General features: G+C 41.9%; 1 protein-coding gene across 1 annotated transcript in view; it reads right to left on the bottom strand.

The window, feature by feature from the left end:
* Positions 1 to 26,891, bottom strand: part of VAPA (VAMP associated protein A) — a 40,767-nt gene extending 13,876 nt beyond the window's left edge. The window contains exons 1-2 of the mRNA XM_074944646.1: positions 26,661 to 26,891; positions 4,332 to 4,484 (exon numbers count right to left, since the gene is read on the bottom strand). Coding sequence (XP_074800747.1) covers positions 4,332 to 4,484; positions 26,661 to 26,736 — 229 coding nt within the window. The 5' untranslated portion in view covers positions 26,737 to 26,891. The remainder of the gene's footprint in view (positions 1 to 4,331; positions 4,485 to 26,660) is intronic.

Below are 26,891 nucleotides of genomic sequence, written 5' to 3'. Positions count from 1 at the left end.
GTATGTTTCTGGTGATTCCATTTCCCTCTGCCACTGTTCTCCCATGAACAGTTCCTGTCATAGCATTACCCTCCATAATGGCAACTATGGCATCATCTATCTTCCCAATCTGGTGTTTGATAGGCTTTATTGCCTCCACTCGACTTTCCCATCGTGTGGCACCCAGTGGTTTCAGTGTCAGAGAGGATGTTCCCAGATATTGCTTCAAAATTTGCCATGGATGAGTTGACACAGAGAAAAATACACAGATGCTTTGAATTACATTAAAAAATTCAGCAGCCTCACTAGAAGCTGATGCTGCATCACTGACCACCAAGTTCAATGAATGAGAACTGCATGGGACAAAAAAAGCTTGAGGGTTTAACTCTCGGATCCGTGTCTGCACTCCTCTGTTCTTTCCCCTCATGTTGGCACCATTATCATAGCCCTGACCCTTTCAGGTCAGCTATCGCAATTCCCGTATCTTCCAGCTTTTTAAGAAGCACATTTGTCATACCAGCTCCTGTAGTATCATCAATGTCAATAATTCTAGAAAATGCTCTCTGACAGTTGCTACTGCAGGGACATTTTCACTAGATTCTGTTGTTGTAACAAAAGGCACCATTAAAGTCATTTGCTCCGTATGGCTGATGTCAGGTGTGCAGTAAGAACAGAGTAACATCTTGCTGACTTCAGATCTGCCACAATCTTCTGTTTGACTTTTGTTGCCAGTAACTGTATGATCTCATTTTGAATTGTTTTTCCAAGGTAGGGGTGTGTGTACATTTCTTGGGTGGTGACTCTTCTTAGATGCTCCTGGAGTACAGCACCAAACTCAGCCATCAGCTCCACAATTTTAAGGAAGTTTCCATTGTTTGGCACATACAGCTGATCTGAACTGCCATGCAGTGCTAGGTTTTGGGTAGTAAGCATTCTCACCATGGCAATGAGCCTTTTCAGAACATTTTGCCAGTAAAGAGACTCTGATGCAATCTTCTCTTGATGCTGATCATCTATGGTGGCCTTTAACCTTAGTCTCATCTCAAGCTCTTTCCAACTATGGAATGCTCTCTGGTGATTTGCTGCCTTCTCATGGCATGCCAAATTTCTAGCCAGACTTTTCCAGTCCTTTGTTCCTGTAGAACCCAATGTGGCTGGAAGGTTAGACTGGAAGAGCTTACAACAAAAACAGTATGCAGCATTCTGGGTTTTTGAGTAATAAGCCATGGCCTCTCCACTGTATCACCATAGGGGATTTCACACCAGTAATGTGTTGGATGGAAACTTCTATTTTCATTGTCTTTGGGGAACATGAAGTTTTTCACTTGCTGTGGCCCATGCAGTACAAGGAAGTCCCTCAGGCTACTGCTCAAGTGGGTCCACAGTCCTGGATCACCTAGACTTACCTTGGCAGCAGCTGTTTCTTGCCCCTCCACCACACTCTTCTCTGATCTACGCTTTTCTTCAGGAATGTGCATGGTTACATCCATTTGAGATGGAGATATGGATGCTGCAGTAGCTGCCAGATCACCTGCACTCTGACTAACTGGAAGATCAGGCATCTCCTCACCACTCACATCCTCACTGGGGCTGGAAGGCTCACCGTGAACATTTGTTTCTAGGTATCTTAGGAGAGCTCCTTCCTGCTTAGATAGAAAAGTTTCCTTTGCTTTCTTTCTTTTTCTGAATGCTGCCCCAGAGGGGCATTTTCTTCTTTCACTCATGACTGCTGTTCTGTGCCAGCTATACTGGCTCTCAACACTCAGCTGAAGGGGACAAATAAGCAGGCTGGTAGCAGGGCCTGAGTGAGGGAAGATATCAGCGTCTTAAGGGAATAACTGGCTCCTACTACTTCAGCTGACTGCCAGTTCTCCTCAAGTGGGTTCAGGGAAGCAGCAGGAAACAGGAAGCTCCCTGAGAAGCTCGTGTTAATCAGTCCAGGCTCCTGGGGGTGCTAGAGAGGTACATAAGAGGCTCCTCCTCCTCTCTCTCCCTGCAGCTTTCTGTTATTCCCTCTCACCTTTTCTCCTGCCTGCCTGTTATGGCTCTTGTGCCCTCCTTCCTCCAGCACAGCACTCCACCATCTCTGTGCATCTAGAGCAGAGAGAATACATATACACCAGCAGCAGACAACTTTCTACACTCTGGGTCCTAGCGGCACCGCCCCTTCCCCCCAGTCTGGCACTGAGGCAGTTGCCTCAGTTTGCCTCATGGTAAGGCCAGCCCAGATTCTGGAAGCCCCAAGGAGAGCAAGACAGGAGCCTGAATGGCTCTGCCCAAGCCTAGAACACTACCTAGCAAGGGATTACTTCCCTACCCCTTCCAAATAATCAAGGCAGTCTAGGAGAGGGGGAAAAGAATGATAAGCTGGACCCATATGGTGGATCCACGGAAGTGGTCAGGAGCCAACCTGGCTCTTCCTCCCTTCCCTCATGGGAGATGAGGAAGTTCCTTCCCCATGCAGTCCCTCCCATAGGGCAGTGGGATGAGCTACCAGAGCCATTTGCTCACTCGTGGGAGAGTCCATCCCTTTCCCCAGATCCTGGAGAGGCAGCCTGCTCCCAGTATTCTCAGTACAGTGTGCTGCTACTATGGTGGTAACATGGACCCAGTCTTAGATTAAAATACACATGTCCAGTTATTTTGGGAGGCTGCCAAAATTTTGCTGACAACACAAGTAGCAGAAAGGCAATGGTAATTTTTCAAACAAGAAAAAAAACAACTGTCCAAGCCAAACCAAACAAATTTTCATGGGAGAAAGAAAAGGCACTGTCTGGCCCCAGGGCTCTCCCTCTACTGAATTTCAAAGGCCTGCTGAAAACTATGGACATGTCATACCTTGTTTGAAAAGATTAAGAACCTTTTATAAATGGAAAGCATTAGGCTACCTAAATAACCTGGAAAAGATAGTTATTGCACAGTGGATTTGTGATGCTGTGATTGAGCTAATTATATGTTCCACTTAATCATTTTAAATATGGAATGTACTATATGATCCAATCAACTAAGTTTTCATCTAATTTTTAAAGCGCCATTAACTATATCAGATATCAAATACAGCGTAATTACTTCACAGTCATAAAGTTATGTTCCACTACAAGCTGAGGGCGCATAATAAACAAAAATATGCCTCTCTTGGGCAAGGGCATCATTAATTTTTCTCTGACCCTTTCCACCTTCCCCTCTTGCTTCCGTACACTCATCTTGAACCACATTTTTTTTTTTTCATGGTCACACCCACTATACAGAAAGAGTCATTTGAATGTGTTAACTTGTCCAAAATAAGTCAGAAACATAGTACCGTATATACTCGATCATAAGCTGGTTCGTTTAGAAGCCGACCCCCTCAAGATGAATAAGTAAAAATAGCAAATGTTTATGACCCATTCATAGGCCAACCCTATAATTCAGGGGTTGGCAAACTTTGGCTCCCAGCCCATCGGGATAAGCTGCTGGCGGGCCAAGACCATTTGTTTACCTCAAGCGTCCACAGGCACAGAGGTAAACCTAAGTAAACAAAATGTCCCAGCCCTCCAGCAGCTTACCCTGACAGGACAGGACAGGACAACTGGGGGGGGACGGACGGGACGACTAGGGTTCAGGGGAGTAACCCCTGTGACCACCCCCCATACGACCCCATTCCTAATCTGGGACCTCCCCACATGACCCCTCCACGTGTGACCCCTCCCCGCCCCACACCTAGCCCAGGATTCCCACACCCTCCCCATCCCATCCCTTCCCACCGTCCCTGGGGAGGGCCAGAGGAGGAGGTTTCTGGCCCAGCCAGAGATGCTCTGGCAGGCCAGGTGGCGCGGTTGCAGCCTGCCAGCCCTGGAGCTGCAGCTGCTTCAGAGGTTGGGTAGAGAGCAGTGTGGCCAGAAGAGGAGAGACTCTGGCCCCACCTCTTCCCTTCTGGCTCTGCTGCCTCTCCTTGCCCCCTCTGTGTGTGTGTGTGGGGGGGGGGGGGGGGGGGGAGACCACAGCCGCCCCCCCCCCCATACCCATTCATAAGCCAACCCCCTTCTCTGATGCTTCCCTTTTTTACTAAAAAAATTCAGCTTATGAATAAGAATGAGTATTTACGGTAGTTTGTAACAGACAGCTAAATATTTCAGTATCCAGGATTTTCATATATTAACTTCTGGTATACGAGTTATTGTGGTGGCACCTGCAAGCTTAACGATACTGAAGAGACTGTACTAACAATTCATTATCAACAACCCTTTAAAAAAAATCACAGTTAATGATGTTATGCAATAGTTTCTGTAAGGGATAGGTGGCAAAGTGTTTCATGTAGTATCTTGGAACAAGAGAATCAGAACTATAAAGCTGCACAACAAACTTCTTTTTACCTGAAACAGTTACAGATGATCCTGGGTCAATAATTCCACTGTTTGGCCGCACACAGTATCGACGAGGTGCTGTGGTCTTCACTTTGAAGCATACTTTTCTATCTGATGGGTTTCGTAGCTTAAGATTTGTAGTGACTACATCTGTAAAGGGACCTGTTATTTTAAAAAAAAAAAAAGTATGTTTTTAAGAAAAACACTTGCTTATGCAGTCCTGAATACTCTTAAATATAATTTCTGATAGCAAAAACTATCTCCTGAGAACATTAACAATTACAAAGCATGCAACAAGGTACATACTCTTTTTGTTAAATGTCCAGACTCCACATGTACTCTGTTACATGAAGACAATATATACACCTATATACACACACACACTCGCCAGTGCACATCTCTGTAGTACAAACTAGTCTCAGTTTGGATTCAAATTATTTAAAAATAGTACAGCTAATACAGAAAAGAAAACATTTTCAGCAAACTTACTATTTTCCCACAATTTCCTTGAAATACCATATGATAGTCAAAGTGTTAAAGTAACTATGGCATTATTTTTCCTTAGGAACAGAAGCAATGTGTATTTACGTTTAAGAAACCTTTCTATAGCTTTGTTATACTTGAGTAGTAAAATGTTTAAGTCATAATAGGTAAAATTCTGTGATACTGTGATGCATTAATTGCTCGCTGGTTGACAGTCGATAGAGTTGCCAAGGACAAAATGGGCAGAGACACTAATCCTTTAACTCTCAAGTGGTCTTTCCAGATGCAGGCAGAAAAAAAACTGGCAGAGAAGATAGAAATGTTTAAATTGCTGTTGCCCACACTGTACCTATCATGTGGACAAGAGAATTCAATTTCCATGCTTATCCACACAGCTCTAGATTAACACTATGTTCGCCAAAAAAAAATAACCCCTACAGTTCTAGATGAGGGAAGTGACTAGACTAGGTGGCCAAGCAAAGAGGTAGTTTCAGCGTTAGCAATATAAGCTCCTTCTCTTCAAGCAAAGACCATCCTCAGATGGCACCTAGTAGTAACGGCATGAAGAGAAGAGAGGAGAGGAAGCTGTAATGTTCCAAGCACAAGTGAGGTTAACTGGCCCCAAGCTGTGGGAAAGCAAGATAGCAAAAGCACTGAATGGGAGGATGCCTGCTTATAGTTTTATTGAAAAGGTTTTACGTATATGAAATTTGCTCTTAACCAAATTTCACATGCAGAGTTTTTAGCTATCAGAACTACTCTGGGGCTCTTTAATGGTATTTTAAAAATCCTACTGCAATTTATTGTGAAAATGCTGAAATTAAAGCAACTTCCATTTTAGTTTTTGTAACTGACCATAGTTAAAACAAACGGCCACACACAAAAAGAACAACATTTTTATTACATAAGACGAAAAGTAAAAGGCTATAACCCCTCAAATTTCAGGATATAACCCAGCCCTGAGATCAGGGACGAAACTTTCCCCAATGGGTAGGTTATTCTGTAACAGGAATCTCCCAGCACCTCTAGATGAAGCAACTGGTATTAGCCACGACTGGACAGGATACTGGGCTAGATGGCCCACTAAACTATCAGTATGGCACTTCCTTCATTGCTATGATCCTGTGAACCCTCAATCTGAATCCTTGGTTCAGAGGGAATAATCAGCACCTCCCTACTCAGGAGTGACTGGAGAGGAGTTGATAACTGGCTGAAGACAAGGGTCAGGAGAGGGAGGAATGGATAGAGGCTTCCAATTCAACCATGTCTACATTTCATCTTATTGAATGCGGAGCTTGCAAAGCCAATTTGCATCAGCCTCATCAGCGAAGTGCAGAACCCTCAGGCCACCACCAAACTGGTAAGACGGCAGTCAGTCATGTGAGACATTCTCTGTCTTTGTCCACAGCTGCACCTGGGATCCTCCTGCTGGCCAGCCCCAAGCATGAAGGCTGGTGGCACATTGTCCCTGGCTCGTTCAAAATTGATTCAGAAGGGCCCATGAGTAGCTTGGCAAACCAAAGCCAGGTAAACAAACATGTGGTCGGGTCAGTTATATGAGACTGGTTTCTGTCATCAGCTGAAGATCATTCTTCATACCACATTGACACCACAGAGAAACCTGGGCAGGGCAAGTGGGCCCACAACAGGTGCATCGATGATGACAAGTGCACTCTTGGGTGGTTAAAGAGGTCTGCGTATAGTGGTAGGACCAGGACTGCCCTGATCTTCCCATTCTGGCTGTAGCATACTTATCGCAGGTGTGCGGAGAAGTTTTGGAAGACTTAGTTCTAAATATCTATACTAGAAAAGGTATACTGATACAGTTATAAGAGCATATCATCCTAGCACAGATGCAGGTTATAGCAGAAACAGGGTGAATAAAAATTGATGTTTTTTTAAAAATATAAATAAACTTATATTTAGTTTTAAAAAAATGTATTTTTTAAAAATAGACCCACTTAAAAATAAATTTGAAACTGACAAGCTACATAAGTCCTAAAATTATAATCTATTTAAATCATTTAAAATTAATTACAAACTTTACTATTAAGCAATAAATGTTTCCTGCCAAGTTTTAAAGCAAATCAAACCACTGAACTGGTGGAAGCCATTTACTAAGCAACTGGAATCAAAGTTTGCTGAAGTCCTAAACCGGCTTTTGACACCAGTAGCCTCTTCTGCAGGGTCAAAGAGAGTATTTTCTTCATTTCAATTTATTCAACTAGTTCAGTTTAATCACCAGTTCATTCAAAGTTAAGAAACCAACTGGGAGTTGAAAAAGCAGGAAAGTTTGTTTTTCTCTTCCAGCATGAAGACTAGTAAAAACTAGATGTGAGAATGTGAGATCTTCTAGTTCTAAAACCTTGCAAGACGCTATGACCAGAAACAATCAGTTCAATTCACTAACTATAGATAATACATCCTTTGTTTAATAAGCCAATATTAAATGCAAAACATTTTGATAACTTTTTTTCTTGTGTATCCAGCACTTTTAAAGTCGTTTTATTTAATAAAAAATTGTGAATTTTAATTGAATTTCCATCCAGAGCTTGACACAAAACAAGTAAAAAATTAATCTAATAAATACGAAATGCATCATTCACCATTTTCTAAACATAATAAAAAAGTAAAAAAGTTAAGAATCTGAATGAATATAAGTTGTTATATTCTGATGAAGTAAATGTGCATACAGTGTATCATCCTGACTAGCAAAAAAGAGCACCAAATTTAGTGTAAAGGCTATATTTAGTTTCAAATCAATACGTTCTAATGGTTACCAACTAATGAGAATCAATCTTTCTTTAGGAAAATAATAAAAATTACAAATGCAAAACACGATTAAAATTGATTATTTAAATCAATGTTTCCTGCTAGGTGATTAAAACCACTTTGATTTAAGTCAATCCAACCTGCAAACAAAAAAGCGCTTATCCTGGTTTAGCGCGTAAAATAAGCTACATAGGCATAAAGTACATTTGCCAGCACAAACTGCAGCTACACTAGGGGTTTTGCCAGTGTTGAAATAACACCCCACAAAAAAATGTACACCCTTAAACCACAAAACTACATCAGCAAAAGTTTCTAGTGAAGACCTGGTTCCACTCTATTCTGGTGAAAAGAGGAACAGGACAGGAGGAAAATCTTTTTGGCAGCAAAAGTCTGCAGAACCATTAAAATTGATCTCTCCTAGGGTGACCAAATAGAAAGTGTGAAAAATCGGGATGGGGGTGGAGGATAATAGGCACCTATATAAGAAAAAACCCCAAATATCGGGACTGCCCCTACAAAATCGGGACATCTGGTCACCCTAAAAAGAAAAGGAGTACTTGTGGCACCTTAGAGACTAACCAATTTATTTGAGCATGAGCTTTTGTGAGCTAGAGCTCACTTCATCGGATGCATACTGTGGAAACTGCAGAAGACATTATATACACAGAGACCATGAAACAATACCTCCTCCCACCCCACTCTCCTGTTGGTAATAGCTTATCTAAAGTGATCATCACCCTAGTCTCTCTAATGCTTACAACTCTTAGGAGGCAGAAACCAGAGTGATCAATCAAGGCAGGCTGGGAGAGGCAACACCCCGAAGACTAATGTTCCCTCTTATTTTTTATATCCATGTGCAGAATGAATTTTGTTATGTGCACCAATATGGAGGTGATGTGTGGCAGGAGTGGGGCCGAGGGGTTCGGAGTGTGGGAGGGGACTCAGGGCTGGGGCAGACGGTTGGGGTGAGGGCTCTGGGGTGGGGCCAGGGATGAGGGACTTGGGGTGCAGGAGAGGGCTCAGGTCTTGGGCAGAGGATTGGACTTGGACTGCAGGGGGGTGCGGGCTCTGGAGTGGGACTGGGGATGAGGGGTTTGGGGTGTAGGCTGTCCTGGGGCTGGGGTCAGAAGGCTCCCCCCAGCCCTCTCCCTGCTGGCAGCAGCCCCGGGGCTGGGGCCAGAAAATTCCCCCCAGGCCCTCTCCCCATCAGCAGTAGCTCTGGAGGAGAGGCACCTCTCCCTGCCGGCAGCAGAGCCAGGACCAACTTGCTCCCCTCCCCACAAACCCCCTACTTCTGTCCTCTCCAGGCCCTTGTGGTTGCGTGCCTGCGCAGCCCTTTACAGCCTGCCACATGGCCACGCAGCTTGGAGGCAACTTAGCTGAAGACCCAGGCAGCTAAAGATACTTCCAAAGAGTTATGTTCATTAAAGTTTAATTCGGAAGTTATTAAAAGGAGAAATCATATAAACACTTGCTATTTCAGAACAACTTCAAATTCCACCCAAACTTCTGGAACATATATGTATTTGTGAACACACAGAAAATGGTGGTGAGCACAACAGTTTAATTCTCCCTCTAAACAATCCTAGTCCTGAGTAAATTATATCTGTAGACTTTCCTACTAGACGAAAGGAAATTTTCAGGTAAGAGATTTTCCTATTGTTCACAGGGAAAGTTTGCAGACCCATTAAAATGTGATGTCCAATAGCAGTGTCAACAGGAGGAAAAACAAAGGATGAATTAGAAGATGTCTCACTTATAAAAAAAACGCATTAACAATTACACCTCAGGAAACTATGCACCTGCGTAATTTTCCCCATAATATGTTTCACTGTGCCTAGGCAGGTAATATTGCATAAAATGGCCATTAACCATAAAGGACATAGTATACTCCTGGGGGAATTCTGCACCAAAAAATTAAAAATTTTGCAAAATTCTGCACATTTTATTTGTCAACGTAACACAATATAATCATACCAGTTTCAATTATTTTGGTAATTTATTTCAAAATACCTGTTTAACAATACAGACAACAAAAAAGATTCAGGAAATGTTTTTGACAAATAGATTCCTTACTAGGCACATTATTACAAAACTGAATAATAATTCATTTAAACTACAGTACAGAACCATATTTTCCGCACCCCTCAGAAGCAATGCAAAGGCTTGAGGGAGTCAGGGGTAACAGAAGAGCTGATGGGGAGGGAAATACTTGCTGGGAAGTGGGTGTGAACGTGGAGGGCTGCTGGGTATAGGTGGGAAACAGGTTTTTTTTGGGAGGGCAGGTAGGGATTGTTAGGGAGCGTCCCCATGCAGACCCTAGCTGACCCCTAGTCTCTCCCATTCAGTCAGGCATGTCTGCTCCTGTCCCCATGTGTCCCTGCACCCCCACTCAGACACCCACTCCCCCCATCCCATGTGTCCGTGAACCCTCCTCCCTTGTCCCCATGTGTCTCTGTGCCCCCACTCAGCCAAGCCCGTCCCCATGTGGCCCTACACCCCCTCACCCATCCCCATATGTCCCTGCACCACCCAATCCCCAAGTGTCCCTCAGCTAGCCCCTTCCCCTCATCTCCATGTGGCCCTGCACCTCCCTCGACCAATCCCCTCTGCCCATGGCCCTGCACCTCCACTCCCATTCAACCCATGCCCCAGTCTCTGTCCTCCCCCACTAGCCCTTATGAGCCCTTCTGACCGCCCCCCCCCCAGCAGCGCCATGCTGTCTGTCTCCCCATATCGCCTGTCTCCTGATCTGGCCCAACAGGCACTGTGAAGAAGGCAGGCTCTCTCTCTTCCCTACTTTACCTGGGACTGACTAGAAGCAGCTGCTGTGTTCTAGCGTCACAGCACCTCAGGCAAAATGCAGAACTGCAGCAACTTTTCAGCAGAAGCTATTTTCTGCACACAAAAAATTAAAAATATGTGCAGCACATGAAATATGCGCGCGCGCGCACACACACACACAGTGCCACAGAATTCCCCCAGGAGTGAAAGTAAAATAACAGATCACATTGAGAATAGAGATAGCATTAAACAATTTTGTGGTAATGAAGTCCATAATTACTTTTCCATGATTTTTTCCTGTTGGCCACCTGGGGATGAGTGGGGGCTTAGGGCTGAGAGCAGGGGCTACTGCTCTCAACCACAGGGCAGCCGGGGTTCCTACTGTCACCTGCATGAATGGCGGGGCTCCCACTGTCAAAACTGCAGTGAAAGCCTAATACTGGGGAATCCACAATTTCTGCAATATCACAAGTTAAGTACGGCCTTACATGACACAGCAAAGCACAGCTTGATGACACAGCAAAGAATGAGATACCTACCATTTGCTGCTTAGACTTGCACTTTCAAGGACCTGGAACTCAGACTCTTCTGTAAACAATTTAAAGAGATGTCCAAAATGCCCTTCATGGACGATCTCCAGAGATTTGTCTTCCTCCTGAAAGACTATGGATGGCCAAAATAGTAGAAAATTTTCTGGATCTAACAAGGAAATCAAGCAACTTGAGAGTATTTCACAGCCTACTCTAGGAGGCATGGTGTTTCAGTTTCCACAAGGCAAGCTTCATACACTGCAGGTTTGGGTAGGTCAAAGGTGTGTGGTAGATGAGATCAAGAGATTAGTACTAACTCATGGAGGACACACTATCTGGGAAGGCAAGGGCATGCGGGCCAGAAGAGGAAATCAGGATTACCAACCAAAACTCAAGCCAAGATGACCCCTTTGACCATCTGGATGCAAAGGTTAACAGTAAAAAGGGATCACTGTAGATCAGATAAGGGAAGTGGTAGTGCATCCACTGTAGTCTCTAAGCGAAAATATTTGCAGAATTTGGTTATCTTCCCTATGAACTGGATTGCAACATGAGTCTCTTGCGGAAGGAACCGACTCTATATAATCTGACTGAAGACTTGCTGGTTTAACTCTGATTCTCCCACTTCCAGCTCATTATGACTGAGCCATTCAGCCTATCGATATCTCTGAGTCACAAATCCAGGTATTTCAAGATCTGCAATATAATCTTTTGTTGTTTGTTCTTTTTGGACATGAGCTAAACTATGGTAGTAGTTATACCATTCTCCTCATAAATGTGTGACTCAGAGCACCTTTGAAAACAAGCTGACACTTGCATGCTCATAATTCCGGAAGGTTGATTCTAGACTAGGACTTCAGAAGAGTACACCACTTGCCATGTGTTATATAAGATTCCATCTAGCTCCCCATCCTGACAGGCTGTCAGTCATCATGCAGATTGCTAGTGGATCTGCCAAAGATTTTCCCTTAGGAGTGGGAAGAGCTCTATTTTTAACCCGTAGAGAGATCCTGTCTACCTCTGACAGAGGTAGAACACTGAGCAGCAACATCAGTGCAGTTTGCCAGGCATGCCTGAAGGCGGTACTGACAGGCCTCACTGTGGGGAAAAAAAATCTTTAAAAAGATACTTTTTGCCAGCTTCTTAGCCGGGAAGAAGCCTAGCAGTTTCAAACCAGACAGAGCAGTAAACTCCCACTCAAAGAATCCTAGTTTATAACCTCATATTGGTCCAAAACCTGACACTCAGTTGATGGTGTCAGTGGCATGATGAATCCAATGAGTACAACATTAACCACTTAATACACAAAAGATCATACGTACTCAAACAACGCTGTATAGCTGATGGTAATTTGAAACATCATGGGAGAGAACTACTTTATCCCAGCTGATATGAAATATTTATATTACTATAACTATGCATGCTTACACTTCAGCACATCTCTAATGAAGTGCTTCGGTACTCACAATCAACAGTTACATTTTATTGTGTAAATACAATATTATGGTGTGTTAAAATTGAAATTAAAATTAAAATTTGTAATTTGGGAGGGTGATTATAAGCCAAACAAACCAATACCTGATAAGAAAATAAGTAACTTTTTGCCAGAACTACTTAAGTCTTAATTTAAGTTAGCTTTAGAATTTAAAAGCACAAGACAGTAAGCCTGATTTATATTCAATTGCTGCACCTTCCTGGTTCTTTTTTATTGAAAGATATTCCTCACACATCCATTTAGCAGAGTGACAAGTTTTCTTGGAGGCTCATTTTCAATTATTTATATTAAAAGTCCACATCTCTTTTTGTTAATTCCAAACTCACATCCTACTTTCACTTAATGGCAATGTTATTCCTACTGAATATTATGACTCCATATCAATTAGAAAATTTTAAAATTTTGAACAACTCTTATTCTCCCCGGGGATACAGTGGGAGAGAGAAAATAAGTCTTTCAAAACTTTACACTGATAAAATATTCTCCTCTTCCAAGAGCTAAATGTGAATGTTTAATAAAACAAGTGATGTCCAAGGCCACGTGTCAGGGACTGCTAAGTATAGGTGATCAACCATTATATTTCAGTTGTGTATTGGCTATGGCATGATCCTTTACTGCAGGAACTGCAACATGTTGCCTAATCTAAATAAACCAAATAACGGATGAACTAAGAGATACTCACAGGAACTCTTTTTCTAGAAACCACACAAAGAATGCCAGACTGGTACAGCAAAACTGGATAAACCACTGACAATGAAAGATAGTATATCAGATGAAAACCTACCAAAACAGCCACCAATGGTGGGGCTGAAGCACAGTGAAGGTTTCGAGTTTATTCAACATGTCCAATAAGCAGTACCATAAGGCATAAGTGCCTTCTCAAAAAATGGAGCTTCCAGGCTAGTTTTCATACATCTTTCTAGCCTCTGCTGCAACAGGAAAGCAATTCTTAAAAATGATATATAAGGAATCAAAAATTCATTTTAATCATCTCAGACTACCAACTATTATGGCCCTGGTGCCAAACTACCATATATACTCGTTCATTAGCCTGTTCGTTTATAAGCCGACCCCCCAAGATGGATAGGTAAAAATAGCAAAAACTGTATGACCCTTTCATAAGCCGACCCTATATTTCAGGGGTTGGCAAACTGGCTCCTGGCCCGTTAGGGTAAGTTTTGTTTACTTGGAGCGTTCACAGGCACGGAGCCCCTCAGCTCCCAGTGGCTGTGGTTTGTCATTCCCAGTCAATGGGAGCTGCGGGAAGTGGTGGCACTTCCCGCAGCTCCCATTGGCTGGGAACGGCAAACCACAGCCACTGGGAGCTGAGGGGCTCTGTGCCTGCAGATGCTCCAAGTAAACAAAACTTACCAAACTGCCAGTGGCTTACCCTGACAGGCTGGGAGCCAAAGTTTTCCAACTGCTATATTTTAAAAGCTGGCATCACAACAAACACTCAAAAGTTTTGCGAGAATTATTTTAATGTAATCTAATGAAAAACCTGTTATAACAACAATTGAACAAATATGTATTTGCCTTCAAAATTACAGTCAATATTTAAAATCAGTAAATGGATATTTAAAACAAGTAACTTAGAACAATATGAGACTTTAAAAAGTCTTAAAATCCTTCAAAGTCTGAATCAGTCTCTGATTCACCAAACAGTTCATTAAACTCGGCTTCAGTCACAGCTGCACCTGCATGGTCATTGTAGATGTCGGCAGTGTCATCTTCAGACTCAGATTCCTTCTCATCATCAGTCTCTGTTGTGTCATCATCTTCTGACCCGTCGAGTGCATTGCTGAGACAGCATTTCCTAAATGATTTTTCTATCATTTCCAAGGGAATGGACACCCACGCATCCTTGATCCATTGGGTGACCAGACTGATTTCGGGCTTCATAAGATTCCTGCTTTTTTTCAACTTCACCATGCCTGAGCACATCCATTCAGACCACATTTTGCGTAGCCTGTCTTTAAAGGGTTTGTTCAGGCAGACATCAAGCGGTTGTAGAACTGAAAAGTTAAGCCTCCAGGTATTACAGCCAAAGTAGTTTTCATATTTTTGGCCTCATTTTTCACCTCATCCATCTTGTGTGCCCTGAACACGTCCCAAACGAGCATAGCAGGTGTCTTGAAACGTGTTCCTGGTCTCTTATTCCACACTTTTCCCAGACATTCAATAGTCCCACTTTCATCCATCCATCCCTTTTTGTGTGCATGTATGATGACACCTGTAGGAAATTTCATGTTTTTAGGCAAGGTTTTTCTTTTAAAAATAACAGGATGGAGCTTTGATCCATTTGCCAAACATGATAAAACCACCGTAAAATGGATTTTTTCATGGTCAGTGGTTTTAATTACAACTGTTTTTTCACCAACAGCGATTACCGTTCTGTTGCTCGGGAGATCGAATGTCATCGGTGTTTTGTCCATATTTCCTATTTGTGACAGTTCAAATGCATATTCCTTTAGATATTTTATAATAAACTTCGGAAAGATCCGAATTTTTCTTCCAGATCTCTCAGCAGCTTTTGCGCTATCTTTGTTCGCTGATGATGACACAGACTATGACGGTTCACGAAGCAAGTACACCAACTCGCTGATGCGACAAACACTGATGGCTTTACTGACTTGCATTTGTCTTCTTTTGACATTTGCAGAGTAGGCAGACGAATTCCAGTTCTAGTGACAATGTACCCATTTTGTCGGCATTCAACAACCCAATTATTGAGATCTTTCTCCAGCTCAGAAAATGAAGCGCACCTCATTGGACATTTTTTCTTGCTTCTTGGTATGTCTTTTAGTGTTTTATTTTTTCGCCATTCTCTTACTTGCTTCTCATTGATACAGAATTCACGAGCAGCAGCGCAATTATTGTTTGTTTCTGCATATTCAACAACTTTAAGTTTGAATGCTGCGTGATAAGCACACCTTTTTCTTTTTATTTCACCGTTGTTCAGTATGAAAATTGATTATTATTGTAGTTATAGATTTTGTAGGACTTTATATAGGAATGTCACCTGCTTTATCACCGTCAAATTATTATTGTTCTTTGTTTATTTCAAAGCAGCCCTGTAGATTGGCATGTCTGTGGGGATAACATGTGATTTCAATTTTAATAGATATTCCATCAATTCTGCACATTATATTTTCATATTGGCTCAAGACTTATGAGGTCCATAGGTAGAAATGCATGAAGAGATCAAATTACACAGTAGTGGACTGACACCAGTGCTATAGTACTATCATTCATTGTATTTTTCTGACTGGCTTATAAGGTATAGCATTTTGTGAAATGCATGGGTCAAACTGTGTCATGCAGATCTCCACTGCTCTTTTAAGTATTCCTTTCAAGCCAATCTAGCCCACTAAACAAAGCCTTTGCAACTTTAAAAGGCTGCAATATTGACATCACTAAATGCATCGGCAAACTCTGGCTCCCAGCCTGTCAGGATAAGCCACCGGCGGGTCGGGACGTTTTGTTTACCTGGAGAGTCTGCAGGCATGGACCCCTCAGCTTCCTGTGGCCGTGGTTCGCCATTCCCAGCCAATGGGAGCTGCAAACCGTAGTCACAGGGTGCTGAGGAGCTCCATGCTTGCAGACGCTCCAGGTAAACAAAATAACAATGTATTAGATATTCAATTCAATAATTCCAAATTTTGGTGTAGACCCTTTTATAAGCCACTCTTTGATGAGTCACTTTTTTACCAAAAATATTCAGCTTATGAACGAGTATATACGGTACTCAGTCTCTCCGCAAAAAGCCTAATCAAAATCAGCTTCCTCAAGACACTTTATTCCAGGGACCAGCATGCTACAAAAACTTGTTATCAAAGAGACCAATCTCAAAACAAGGGACATTCAAAGTACTGAACCTAATGCAAGAACTCAAAAATCACCCTCCTGGTCACCACTGCTTCCCTTGTGCATAAAGTTCCAGCAACAGAGGGAAAGCAACTTTTTTCAAGTTTCATAATTCTGCTCCTGCTGTGAACAAACACAAGTGTATGCATTTACGTTATTGGGGACTTTGGAAGGGAGATACTTTTTGCTCTTCTCATCCCGTAATAGCAAGCAGCCCATGAAAGTTTGCTGGTTTTTTTTTTAAATCAAATTAGTTTCATTTTTTTGTTACTGCTCTCCAACCTCCTCTGCCTGATACAAAGCACAAAGTCCAACCTCAACAGGTTTCAGCGTCATATTTTAAATTTTCTAAATGCAGGTCTAGATAATAATACCTAGCCCTTACATAGCATGTTGAATCAGTAGATATCAAAGAAGGTCAGTATAATTGTCCCCATTTTACAGTGGGGAAACAGGGAGGTGAAGTGATGTGCCCATGGTCACCAGGCAGGAGAGTTGCAGAGCTGGGAATAAAATCCAGGTCTCCTGACTCCCAGTTGAGTGCTCTATCCAATAGGCCATTGACATACAAGCTCTCTAAATGTACAAATATCTCATTGCAGGTTCATGGGCAAAAAAACCAAACACATTGTGAGTTTTCACCCAGAGATGCAAAGATTAATTAGAAGTGTAGAGAAACAGACTGATACTCATGTCTTCAACAGTTAGTTTTAAGGGCACTGATGGGACCTGCCTTTAAGTTACTCAGGAAAGTACTAGATCATCTGCTTTAAAAAAAAAAATAGTATTCTTGTTGGTAACCTACTCCATCTGATTTAGAACTATAAAACAGTTATCTCAGTAACCTCAAATCACGTTCCATCAAGTAAAACTAATACAGCATACTCCCAGTTATCCAACTACCAGGAGGGACTCAGGATTTTATTCAGATAATAGGAAGTTCGGATAATCAATAACGAGCAGCAGCATAGGAAGCCCTCTACAGTTCCACCGTCAGGGCTCTGCTCACTCACTCTCCATTATTGCAGGCACAAGCTGAAAGAGGGAGACTGAGGTCCTGGCAGGGCAGAGCAGAGACCCTCAGCCCAGACTCTGCTCTGCGCCATCAGGACCGCAGCTTTCCCGGCACCTCCACAGTAAGATAGGCTTCCCTGCAGCAGACATGCCAAACCCGCAAAAAAAAAGGCAGAAATTGGGCTTGTTTTTGGCTTAATTGGTTTGAGTTGCTTGTTGGCTAGTTTTTAGCTTGTAGCTTCTTTTCTTTTTTTTTTTAAATCGGCTCCCAGCGAGCAGGGGCAAAGGGGGGGGCAGGGGAGGAGGAGTCAGGGGTGCACAGCAGGCCCACCACAGTCCCAGACTGCACGCCGTGGGATCTAGTCACAGACTATTGGGGTTCTTAGGGATTGGCTTGTTTTGAAATGGGATTAGCTTGATTTTTGGCTTATTGTGAAAGTAGGGGTACTTATTTACTGCATGAAAGTTGGTAACTGTACCCTGCAGCCGGGGGTCTCTGCTCTGTTATGCAAATCCCTTCCCAGCATGAGGGAGTAGGAAGGGATTCGAATAATGCAGAGGTTCAGATAACAGGATTTTGGAAAAATCAGGACTATACTGCACAATAGTACCACAGTTTATTTCAAAATTGGGTATTACACACATCTCCACACCCAAAAACCCTAACCAAAGATACTATAAGGAAGTGAAATGGCATATGCTAGATATCATGAAAACTGCAAAGACAAAAGAACCTCCATTTTCAATAAAAATTATCACCCCTATTTTAGCATGAACATCATCAAAATCATTAATAATTATCTAATTCTTTTCTAAATTTAGCTCCGGTATTTGATTGTAACCTCTTGCAATGAATTCAACTCCATAGGCTATGTGCGTTGAACAGTATTTCTGTTTTGTTCTAAGTTTACTGAGAGCCCCCCACATACACTTTGTATTACAAGACAATGTAGAAATACAATCTAGAATTTTAAATATTGCAGACAAGCTTTTCTAACTTCTTTCAAAGTTAAAACCCTAGTTTATTACGATCTCTAGGCATATTTAACTATCACCATACTTCAGGCCACCTTCTCCAGACCTTTTTGGGCTCTTAAGTGTCAAACTAGACGTTACTCTAAGCAAGTATTATACTCAGTTATGCCAACACATATTTTCTGGGTTATTCTTTATCTTTTTAAAAATTCTCTCAAGTACCTAATATGCTTTTTTTGCCACGACAGCTGCATAAACAGAAGATTTCTCCAAACCTCACTGCCAACTGTATTCAAGTTGAATATCATATGCTGGTAGTTTCATTTCTAAATTAAATGATTTAAAGCATAATAAAGTCAAAAGTGAAGGACTCCCTCCCCCAAAGCCCACATCCCATTATTCAAAACTACTAAACATAGCCAAAACAAATTTTACAAAACAAAATTTTATCAAAACTTTCACTTTTGGGCTAAAAAGCACAAGAAAGCTTCACTGAAAGCTCTTCTCCCTCAGAAATCAATGCTCAAGTACATTATAATCAAATACGTTATAATCAAGATTGTTATAAATACGCGCACCCCAAGAATAAATTGCATCTTTGTTATATCAGAAATTAAGTTTTATGACTTAAAGGATAAAACAAAAAAACAAGAAAGTGGAATTTCTTAATTACAATATACCAGACTTGTGATTCTACTTTCCTATTTTTAGTAAGAATTGTGCAGAATGCTACAACTCGTATTACTGATCAAACTTGCGGTTGATTTTGTCTATCAAATTAATATGTCTGTGTTTGGTATTAACCTTCTCCATCCATACTGGAAGTTCTCAAATGAGACAACTGTGATCTTAATGTAAACCACTCTATAATTAGTCCCTTAACGGTTCATATATTTCATAATTTTCCTTACTAGTTTCGTATGAACTAAGCTCTCCTCAGTCTTTTCTTTCAACTTGATTTTGCAATTGGCAAGATAAGTATATTGCAATCCTTTAAATGGCTACTGATTGCCTAGTTTATAAGACAGCTATCAATCAAATGACTAAACTGGCCAGAAGTTTATAAGGATATGAACCACCTCATTCAGCAATGAACCATTAGAGGACAGTGCTGTATTGAAACATCCAATGCACTATATACGACCCCCTTGGCTGAGGAACTAGGATTCCCACCACAGTGCTATCTTTGAACTATGCTTCAAGGTTCTGTTTTTCATAGTGGCCTTAAACAATAAAAAAGATCTGTCAGTTTCATTCTCAAACTATGATTAGCAGCACTTGAGAGAGATCTAGGATCATGTATAGCTGGTGTTTCTCCAGCGCCTGGAAGTGGGATAAACTGAGCAACAAAACTCCTGTTAACTCCAATGAAAGAAGAAGGTAGCCCTTTGACAACAAATACTCTAAGTATTTATTGATAAAATTTTTTATCTGAATAAATAGCAAGACATGCCACTATTACCAACATAACTTGTCACACTATTTTCAGCTTTAATAAATCTAACAGCAGTCAGTATCAAATACACCTACAGTACTCCTAACTTGGCAAAGCAATATAACCCGTCTATTACTCAGTTTTGAGTTCTGTCCTAACTGTGAGATTACGAGATGACAATGGTCACAACACTTCCCTGTAAATACTGACTGGTCAAAGTTTTTTAAATGTTGAATTTTATTTTTTCTTAACACATCTATACAAATCATTGTTACTTTATCTTACATTTCATTGCCACTACAAAAAATTATATGATTTTATTAAACTAATGTTAAAATTATATAACATACAGGTTAAGGAAAGAGAGTCTGTCCATCTTACTAAAAGTTATTTTTGGCCAATAATCACTTGGTGAAATTCTATAGCCTGTGTTGTGAATGAGGTCACACACTTTTGGCCTTAAAAATCAATGACTATTCACTGAATCTTAGATATTCAACTTAAGATAGAATGATATATCTCAGTACACACTACTAACACTTAGCATACAGACACATTAAGTATAAAAGAGTTCGTCATTTTATAAATAGGAAAATCACAATTGTGCGCATAACCATTTTCATCAAATTTTCCCTGTGCAATCTAATATTTTGATTTTTTTAAATGTAACTAGTATGACTTTATTTTCTGTTATTTTTATTCAGGAACATTTACTTCACAGTGAAGTCTGAGACAACACAACTCAATACTAATCGGCCACAATCCTGTTGGCACTTTGGGCAGTGCCAAAAGATCACCCAATGCAGGCACACTCAAATAAAGCAGGCAGATTACATTTAAGGAGTTCAAATCCTCCCTACACAAAAAGGCATAGCCTGGGCCAATTCTGGCAACAGATCTTGAAAGCAGGGGAATGGATTTAACAGTGAGCTATTTTTACTCTTAAATTCAACCTTCTCGATTTGCAGTAATGCATATCCCGTAGCTTTCAACATTACCAATAGCAAGGCAGTGATTACAAAGCATACTACTGAACTCCAATACTTATTTGATATGCTTTTAATAATCATGAGAAATCCCAGAAGGACATCTATACTTGACATAAAACTAGAAAGTGTTTCCCTGCAATATTTTATGTAGCCTGAACATGTTAATCTGCATGAATACTGGTTCTAACAGGAGGCAATTTTACACTCTTCTAATGAGTTTAGATTACAAATCAGATTGATAATGAGAAATGAAATCTGATCTGCTATACTGATCATTATTGGTAACTGAGTGATTTCAGTCTATTTATTTATGTTTTTATTCTAGCCCAAAACATGACAAAATCAGGAACAAAATGGAAAAACACCACCACTGTACTCTTGCTCATATCTGTAATGATACTTTGTTTACACTTTCAAGTAAGTGACCTTTTCAATAGAAACACAACTGGATTTCACATTCCTGTAACAAGATCTTCAATGAAGAACCTCAATCAAGGATAAGCAATACTCAAAAGAAAGCATTTTTTTAAATCTTAAAATATTCCTATGTGATGCCAATAAGTTATTTGAAATATGCACCCTAAATAAGATACTGGCTGATAATCCTTTAAAGGATTAAGTCAATTACTCCCAAAATTCAGGCTTAGTAAATAGAAATGTTCATACCTTTTTTTTAAATTACAGTGAAGAGACTATATTTAAATACTCCTCTGCGACGTTTGCAACGAACAGAGAAGTATTATGCTAGTGTAAGAGAGCCAGAAAATGAAGGTGACTAATCTATTTTCATTGTCCAAATTGAGGAAAAGGCAAAAAATCTTCATTATAAAATCTGAATTTTAGGTTTTTTTCATTTTTAATAATTTGAGATGTTAGTAACAAAAGGATTTTTTTAAACTTTAAAGGGAGCGAGAAAATATTTGGTGACATAAATACTTACAAACTACTCCAAATTAAATGTGTCTAATATTCCATAGTTACTAGAAAGACTTGGAACAAGAAGCAACGTTTTACCAGGATGGCCAGGAGCATGGTTATTAAATACTAGCAAAATGAGTGACTTGTTAATGTAGTGTTACTCCCAGGATATTAAGTTACTCCCAGGATATTAAGAGAGACAAAGTGGGTTAGGTAATATCTTTTATTGGACCAACTTCTATTGTGAGACAGACAAGCTTTAGAGCTTACACTGAGCTCTTCTTCACTTCTGGGAAATGTACTTGTTAATGATGAACTCTGACACAATATTTTGAAGAAATTTAGGTAGGGTGTATGCAAAACACATACCTTGTTTATTATTGACTTAATTATATTTTTAAAGGCTGGAGCAGCTCTTAGATAAGAAAAAAAAGGACTGACACGCAGAAAGTAACCCCAATTAAACTCTCTCATTCATACATACCTTTTAAAGGTTAAAAAAGAGCCTTTATCAATTTAATGAAGACCATGCTGAGATCCCATGACAATTCAGACCTTTAACTGAAAAGCTTCAAGTGTCAATAACAAACTACCGTATATACTCTATCATAAGCTGGTTCGTTTATAAGCCGACCCCCCCTTGCCCCAAGACGGATAAGTAAAAATGGAAAAATTTTATGACCCATTCATAAGCCAACCCTATAATACAGGGGTCAGCAAACTTTGGCTCCCGGGCCATCAGGATAAGCTGCTGATGGGTCGAGATGGTTTGTTTACCTCGAGCATCCACAGGCAGGGAGGTAAACCTAAGTAAACAAGTGTCCCTGTGCACCAGTTGCTTACCCTGATGGGCTGGGACAGCAACTGGTGGAGAAAAAAAATTTGGGGGGGGCGGGGACTGGGAATCAGGGAAGTAACCCCTGTGACCACCCCCCACATGACCCCACCCCTAGCCCGGGACCCCCACACTCTCTGCATCCCATCCCTTCCCACCTTATCTGGGGAGGGCCAGGGGAGGATGTCTCTGACCTGGCTGGAGCTGCTCCAACATAGCATGCTCTGTGGGCAGGGCTGAGCGGCACAGCTGCAGCCTGCCAGCCCCAGAGCTGTTTTTCGGAGGCTGGGGGGAGAGCAGTGTGGCCAGAAGAGGAGAGACTCTGGTCCCGCCTCCTCCCTTCTGGCTCTGTTGGCTGTGCTGCCTCTCCTTGCCCCCTCTGTTGGGAGGGAGGGGCTGTGTCCCATCTCTCCCTCTCTATACCCGTTCATAAGCCGACCCCCTTCTCTGGTGCTTCCCTCTTTTACTAAAAAATTCGGCTTATGAACGAGTATATACAGTACCTGACTTTTAAACATGACAGAAATCTGTTTAGAGTCAAGAGATTGATGATAGATTAAAACTGCAGCTTCAACTTGTGGAGAACATCAGAACACCCAACGATTACTAAATGTATCAGTATCTGCATGGTTGATTTGAAAGAGCCTTATACTATACAGTGAAGTTGTTCCACTTTCACAACTAGTGAATTTTAAGCAAATAATTGATTGAAAGATTTGAAAATATAATACCAAGCCACTATAGCTATAACTTCTTAGATCTCAAGTTATAAACAAAATGTTTTAGGCTGAGAGATGGAAGAATACTCTGATTTAGGAAGGCAGTATGGTTCAGTGGATAAAGCATCTGACTAAGAGGCAACAGACCTGGGTTCCATTCTCAGCATTGCCAGTGGCTCATTCAGGAAATCACTTCAACTCTGTGCCTCAGTTTCTCCATTTGTTAAAAAAAGTTATAATTATACTTACTTTCATCACATGTTTTAAGAGCTACTTATGAGAACAACAATGTAATGAGTAAATCTGATGACTGCCACAGTATCACAGGATCAACTATTGCCCATTACATCAGAAGAGAAAACTGGTTTTGCCTCAGCAAACAAGAGGCTATTAAGACTGAAAGATCTAGGGGCTACAAATACTGGATGCTAGTCTTTCATTCATTGTGAGGGCGGGAGTGGAAATATTTCATATTTCATCAGCCACCATCAGATATTTTCTTAAACCTATATGAACCCCAAATGGTAACACCTTCTCATTCAGACCTCGTGCAGCAATTGTTGATTAAGGTTGAGTAATTAAGTCAGTTAGCAAAGATGCTGACCATCTTTCTCATCTGTAAAGAAAGCAAAAACCAGGAACATTTTACTGGAGGCTGCTCAGAGCTTCCTGACAAGACTAGTACTTGCTTATTTTTGAATGCAACACGCTGCTTACATCAAAGCATGTTAAACACATATCATACCCTCTTTCGACTATCATAAATATCAGAAAGTAAATCCTTTGGGAGCAAAAAAATAGCCTGTTTTTGTTCTGGACTCTAAAAATCCCAATCTGGATGTCTAGTGTGCACATCAAATGTTTGATTATAGAAATGCTATATGAGTCAACCACTTTCTTTTCTGCCCCATCAAAAGAACTTCAGCAAATCAGTGACAATCACAGTAAAACACTATTCTTTTTACCAACGCAAGACAATTTTGCCATATTGGATTTGAAACAGAACCTCTTTTAAGGTACACTACTTATTATCAGCTTGTCTAAGTGGAATAAAAGGAGAATATATTACTTACAATCTATTTCGCACCCCCCCCCAACTTTCTAAGTTATTTCTTTGGAGAAACAGTGTTTTATCGTACCTTGTTGTTAAGCATGGTGGTTAACTGAACATTGTTCTGACGTATTTTAACATAAAAGGGTACATACTGGGATGGCATGTATAGTAAGTGAACTGACCTGCTGTGTCTGACCAATAGGTCTGGTCCTTCTATATAGTCATCAAAGGTCCCATTTTGCTTCATATTCTACTTAAAAATTCCCTTCCACAAAAGCCTTCCCAACACCTGTACTTGTCTAAATAAAGTTTAAGTTTACACTTAAAACAATTTGTATGTCTCCCATTCTGAAGGTACACACTCTGACTATTTGTTTGCTTATTCATATCCTTCCTATAGACTTTGCAAACCAATGATGATTCAAGGACAGCATCTCTTACATCTCAACAGTTCTGTTTATACCCAGTAAACGTTGCTTATTTTTGGCTAAGAGAGACATTCTAGGTTGATATGCTTGCAATTATACATACTAGCTTTGGTTTACTATGCATGTGTGTACCCTCTTTCTACTCTTCTTGGGAGACAACAGAGTATTGAAATGTATAATACTGTGCAGCCATTCTCAAAGAGCACGTAGAATTCTGGGGTCTGCTAACCCTGTGAGAGACTTCATAAAACCTGGCAGCATTTTAACAATGTACAACAGAAAAAAAACCCTCTATAATTTTGGGTGTATCAGAGAATATGCAATTTTAAAAGTTCTACCAAAAAAATTAGTGAGCGTATTCCTGTAGGTTTAATTTTAATTGACTAAATGGGTAGAGAATAATTCAAATCTGATATGAAAATTATAGTTTGTTGTAAATCTGTCTTCTGTAATAAGCAAGCTTTATGCCCTGTTGATAAAACATGGGCTACCTAGAGCTATTTTTCAGGAACATAGTTGTCCTCTGTAAGACAAGATCACATCAGTTTATTCTACTTGCCCATTTAAAGGGTTCTACAAATAAGCCACCAAAATGATTCTAAAATTTCCCAAAGAACGCAAGAAAAGACTGCTCTGCTCCCCAAAATACTATAAATAGAAAAAGAACTTGAAGAATTAACACTGTTAAACGTAAAAAGTTAAATACAAAGAAAGATTAAAGGATTAGCTAAGAAGTACAAGAACTGCTGATACTATTTGAAGAATTAAGGAATTTATGTTTATGCAAATAGATTTATTTATATTTTCTCAAAATTAACAGTAACAGTTTTGTTTCAGAATAAAAGCTTTAATAAATTGTTCACTTAATGCCCATTGTCAATCTGTGGGCACTAAAAATTACCACATAATTATGATCACCATTGCACAACTTTCTTTTGGTCCTCACCTTCCAAGGGGCCTGTCTTCCTAGCAACTGAATGTGTGCCTATGTTCAGAACCCCCCTCACTGTTCAAGCTGGGGTTTATCAGAGATCAATCAGAGCCTATTTTAAGGGAACGGTTTTAAGCCAGTCTTAGTAAGACTACATAGCTAGCTCCCCACAAATAAATATCTGACACACAGAAGCACTTGCAATTCTCACATTCCTTTTCTTCATTACCAAAAGTTAATGAACTGCCTAGTGAGACACTCCAAAGGATTAACCTAAAACTGCTCCGAAATACGCCGGCATCGTGTCATCTGCCCTCCCAAAAGGGACAAACTCCACCTGGGAAAGGAGCTTGCCGTTGCAGATCCCCTAGTTATACCAGCAGATAATGGTGCAAAATAGCACCACTCCCTCCCCGCTACAGCTGGACTTAACCCAGCCGCAAGCAGAGCGAGACTACGGACAAGGAACAAACAGAGCTGAGGACACCCCGGGAAAGGGGGAGCGTCTCTCCTCACACATGCACCATCCGCCCCGGGGCCTCTCCTACCCGCTCCCCGGGGAAGACGCGCCACACAGGTTTTGGGGAGGGAGCAATCCCCGCTCTGAGCCCCCCCCAGTCACTCCCGCCGATCCCCAGAGACCCGCCCCGAAAGCGGGCAGGGCAGAGATGCGGCACGTCCCTGGCCAGCTCCCAGGCGATGGAGGCCGGGCTGCCCCGTCCCCTCGACTGGGCAGTCTGGGGAGGTTTAAGGGCCTGGCTGCGGCGCAGACGCTCCCAGGCTGAGGGCGGAGAGGCCCCGCTCCAGGCACGGGGGGGCGAGGCATGCAACGCCGGGCGGCTACTGCGGCACCTGCCCGCCTCTGCCCGGGAGCGGCCTGGGTCGGAGCCGGGCCCGAGACACACGATTCCCTGCGGGATCTCAAGATGGCGGCGGCGCCGTGTCCCGGTCACCGGCTCTGGCTCCCCGCTCCGCAGGGAGACCGGGACGGGGCCTTGCCGCCGCCGCGACCCCGGGGAAGTCGCTCCCCGGGGAAGGGGCGGACCGGGCCCGGCTCCCCCCCCCCGCAGCCTGTCGGCCCCGGGCGACTCGGCCCCCACCCCTCGTACCTTTGAATTTGAGGTCGGTGGGCGGATCGAGCACCAGGATCTGCTCGTGCTTAGCCAGAGTCCCAGCGGCCGCCATCTCGCTCGCTCGCTCGCTCGCTGGCTGCCGCGGGGGGAGGGGAGGAGGAGCCGGGCAGAGGCGCCGCTCGCTCACGCCGGGGAGGGGGAGCAGGACTCGCCGAACTCGGCTGGGGTCCGGACCGAGCGGCCGCCGCCTCGTTCCCCCTCCGTGGG

This window comes from Natator depressus, chromosome 2 (assembly GCF_965152275.1).
Source record: "Natator depressus isolate rNatDep1 chromosome 2, rNatDep2.hap1, whole genome shotgun sequence".
NCBI lineage: Eukaryota > Metazoa > Chordata > Testudines > Cheloniidae > Natator > Natator depressus.
This window is presented reverse-complemented; position numbering and strand designations above follow the sequence as displayed.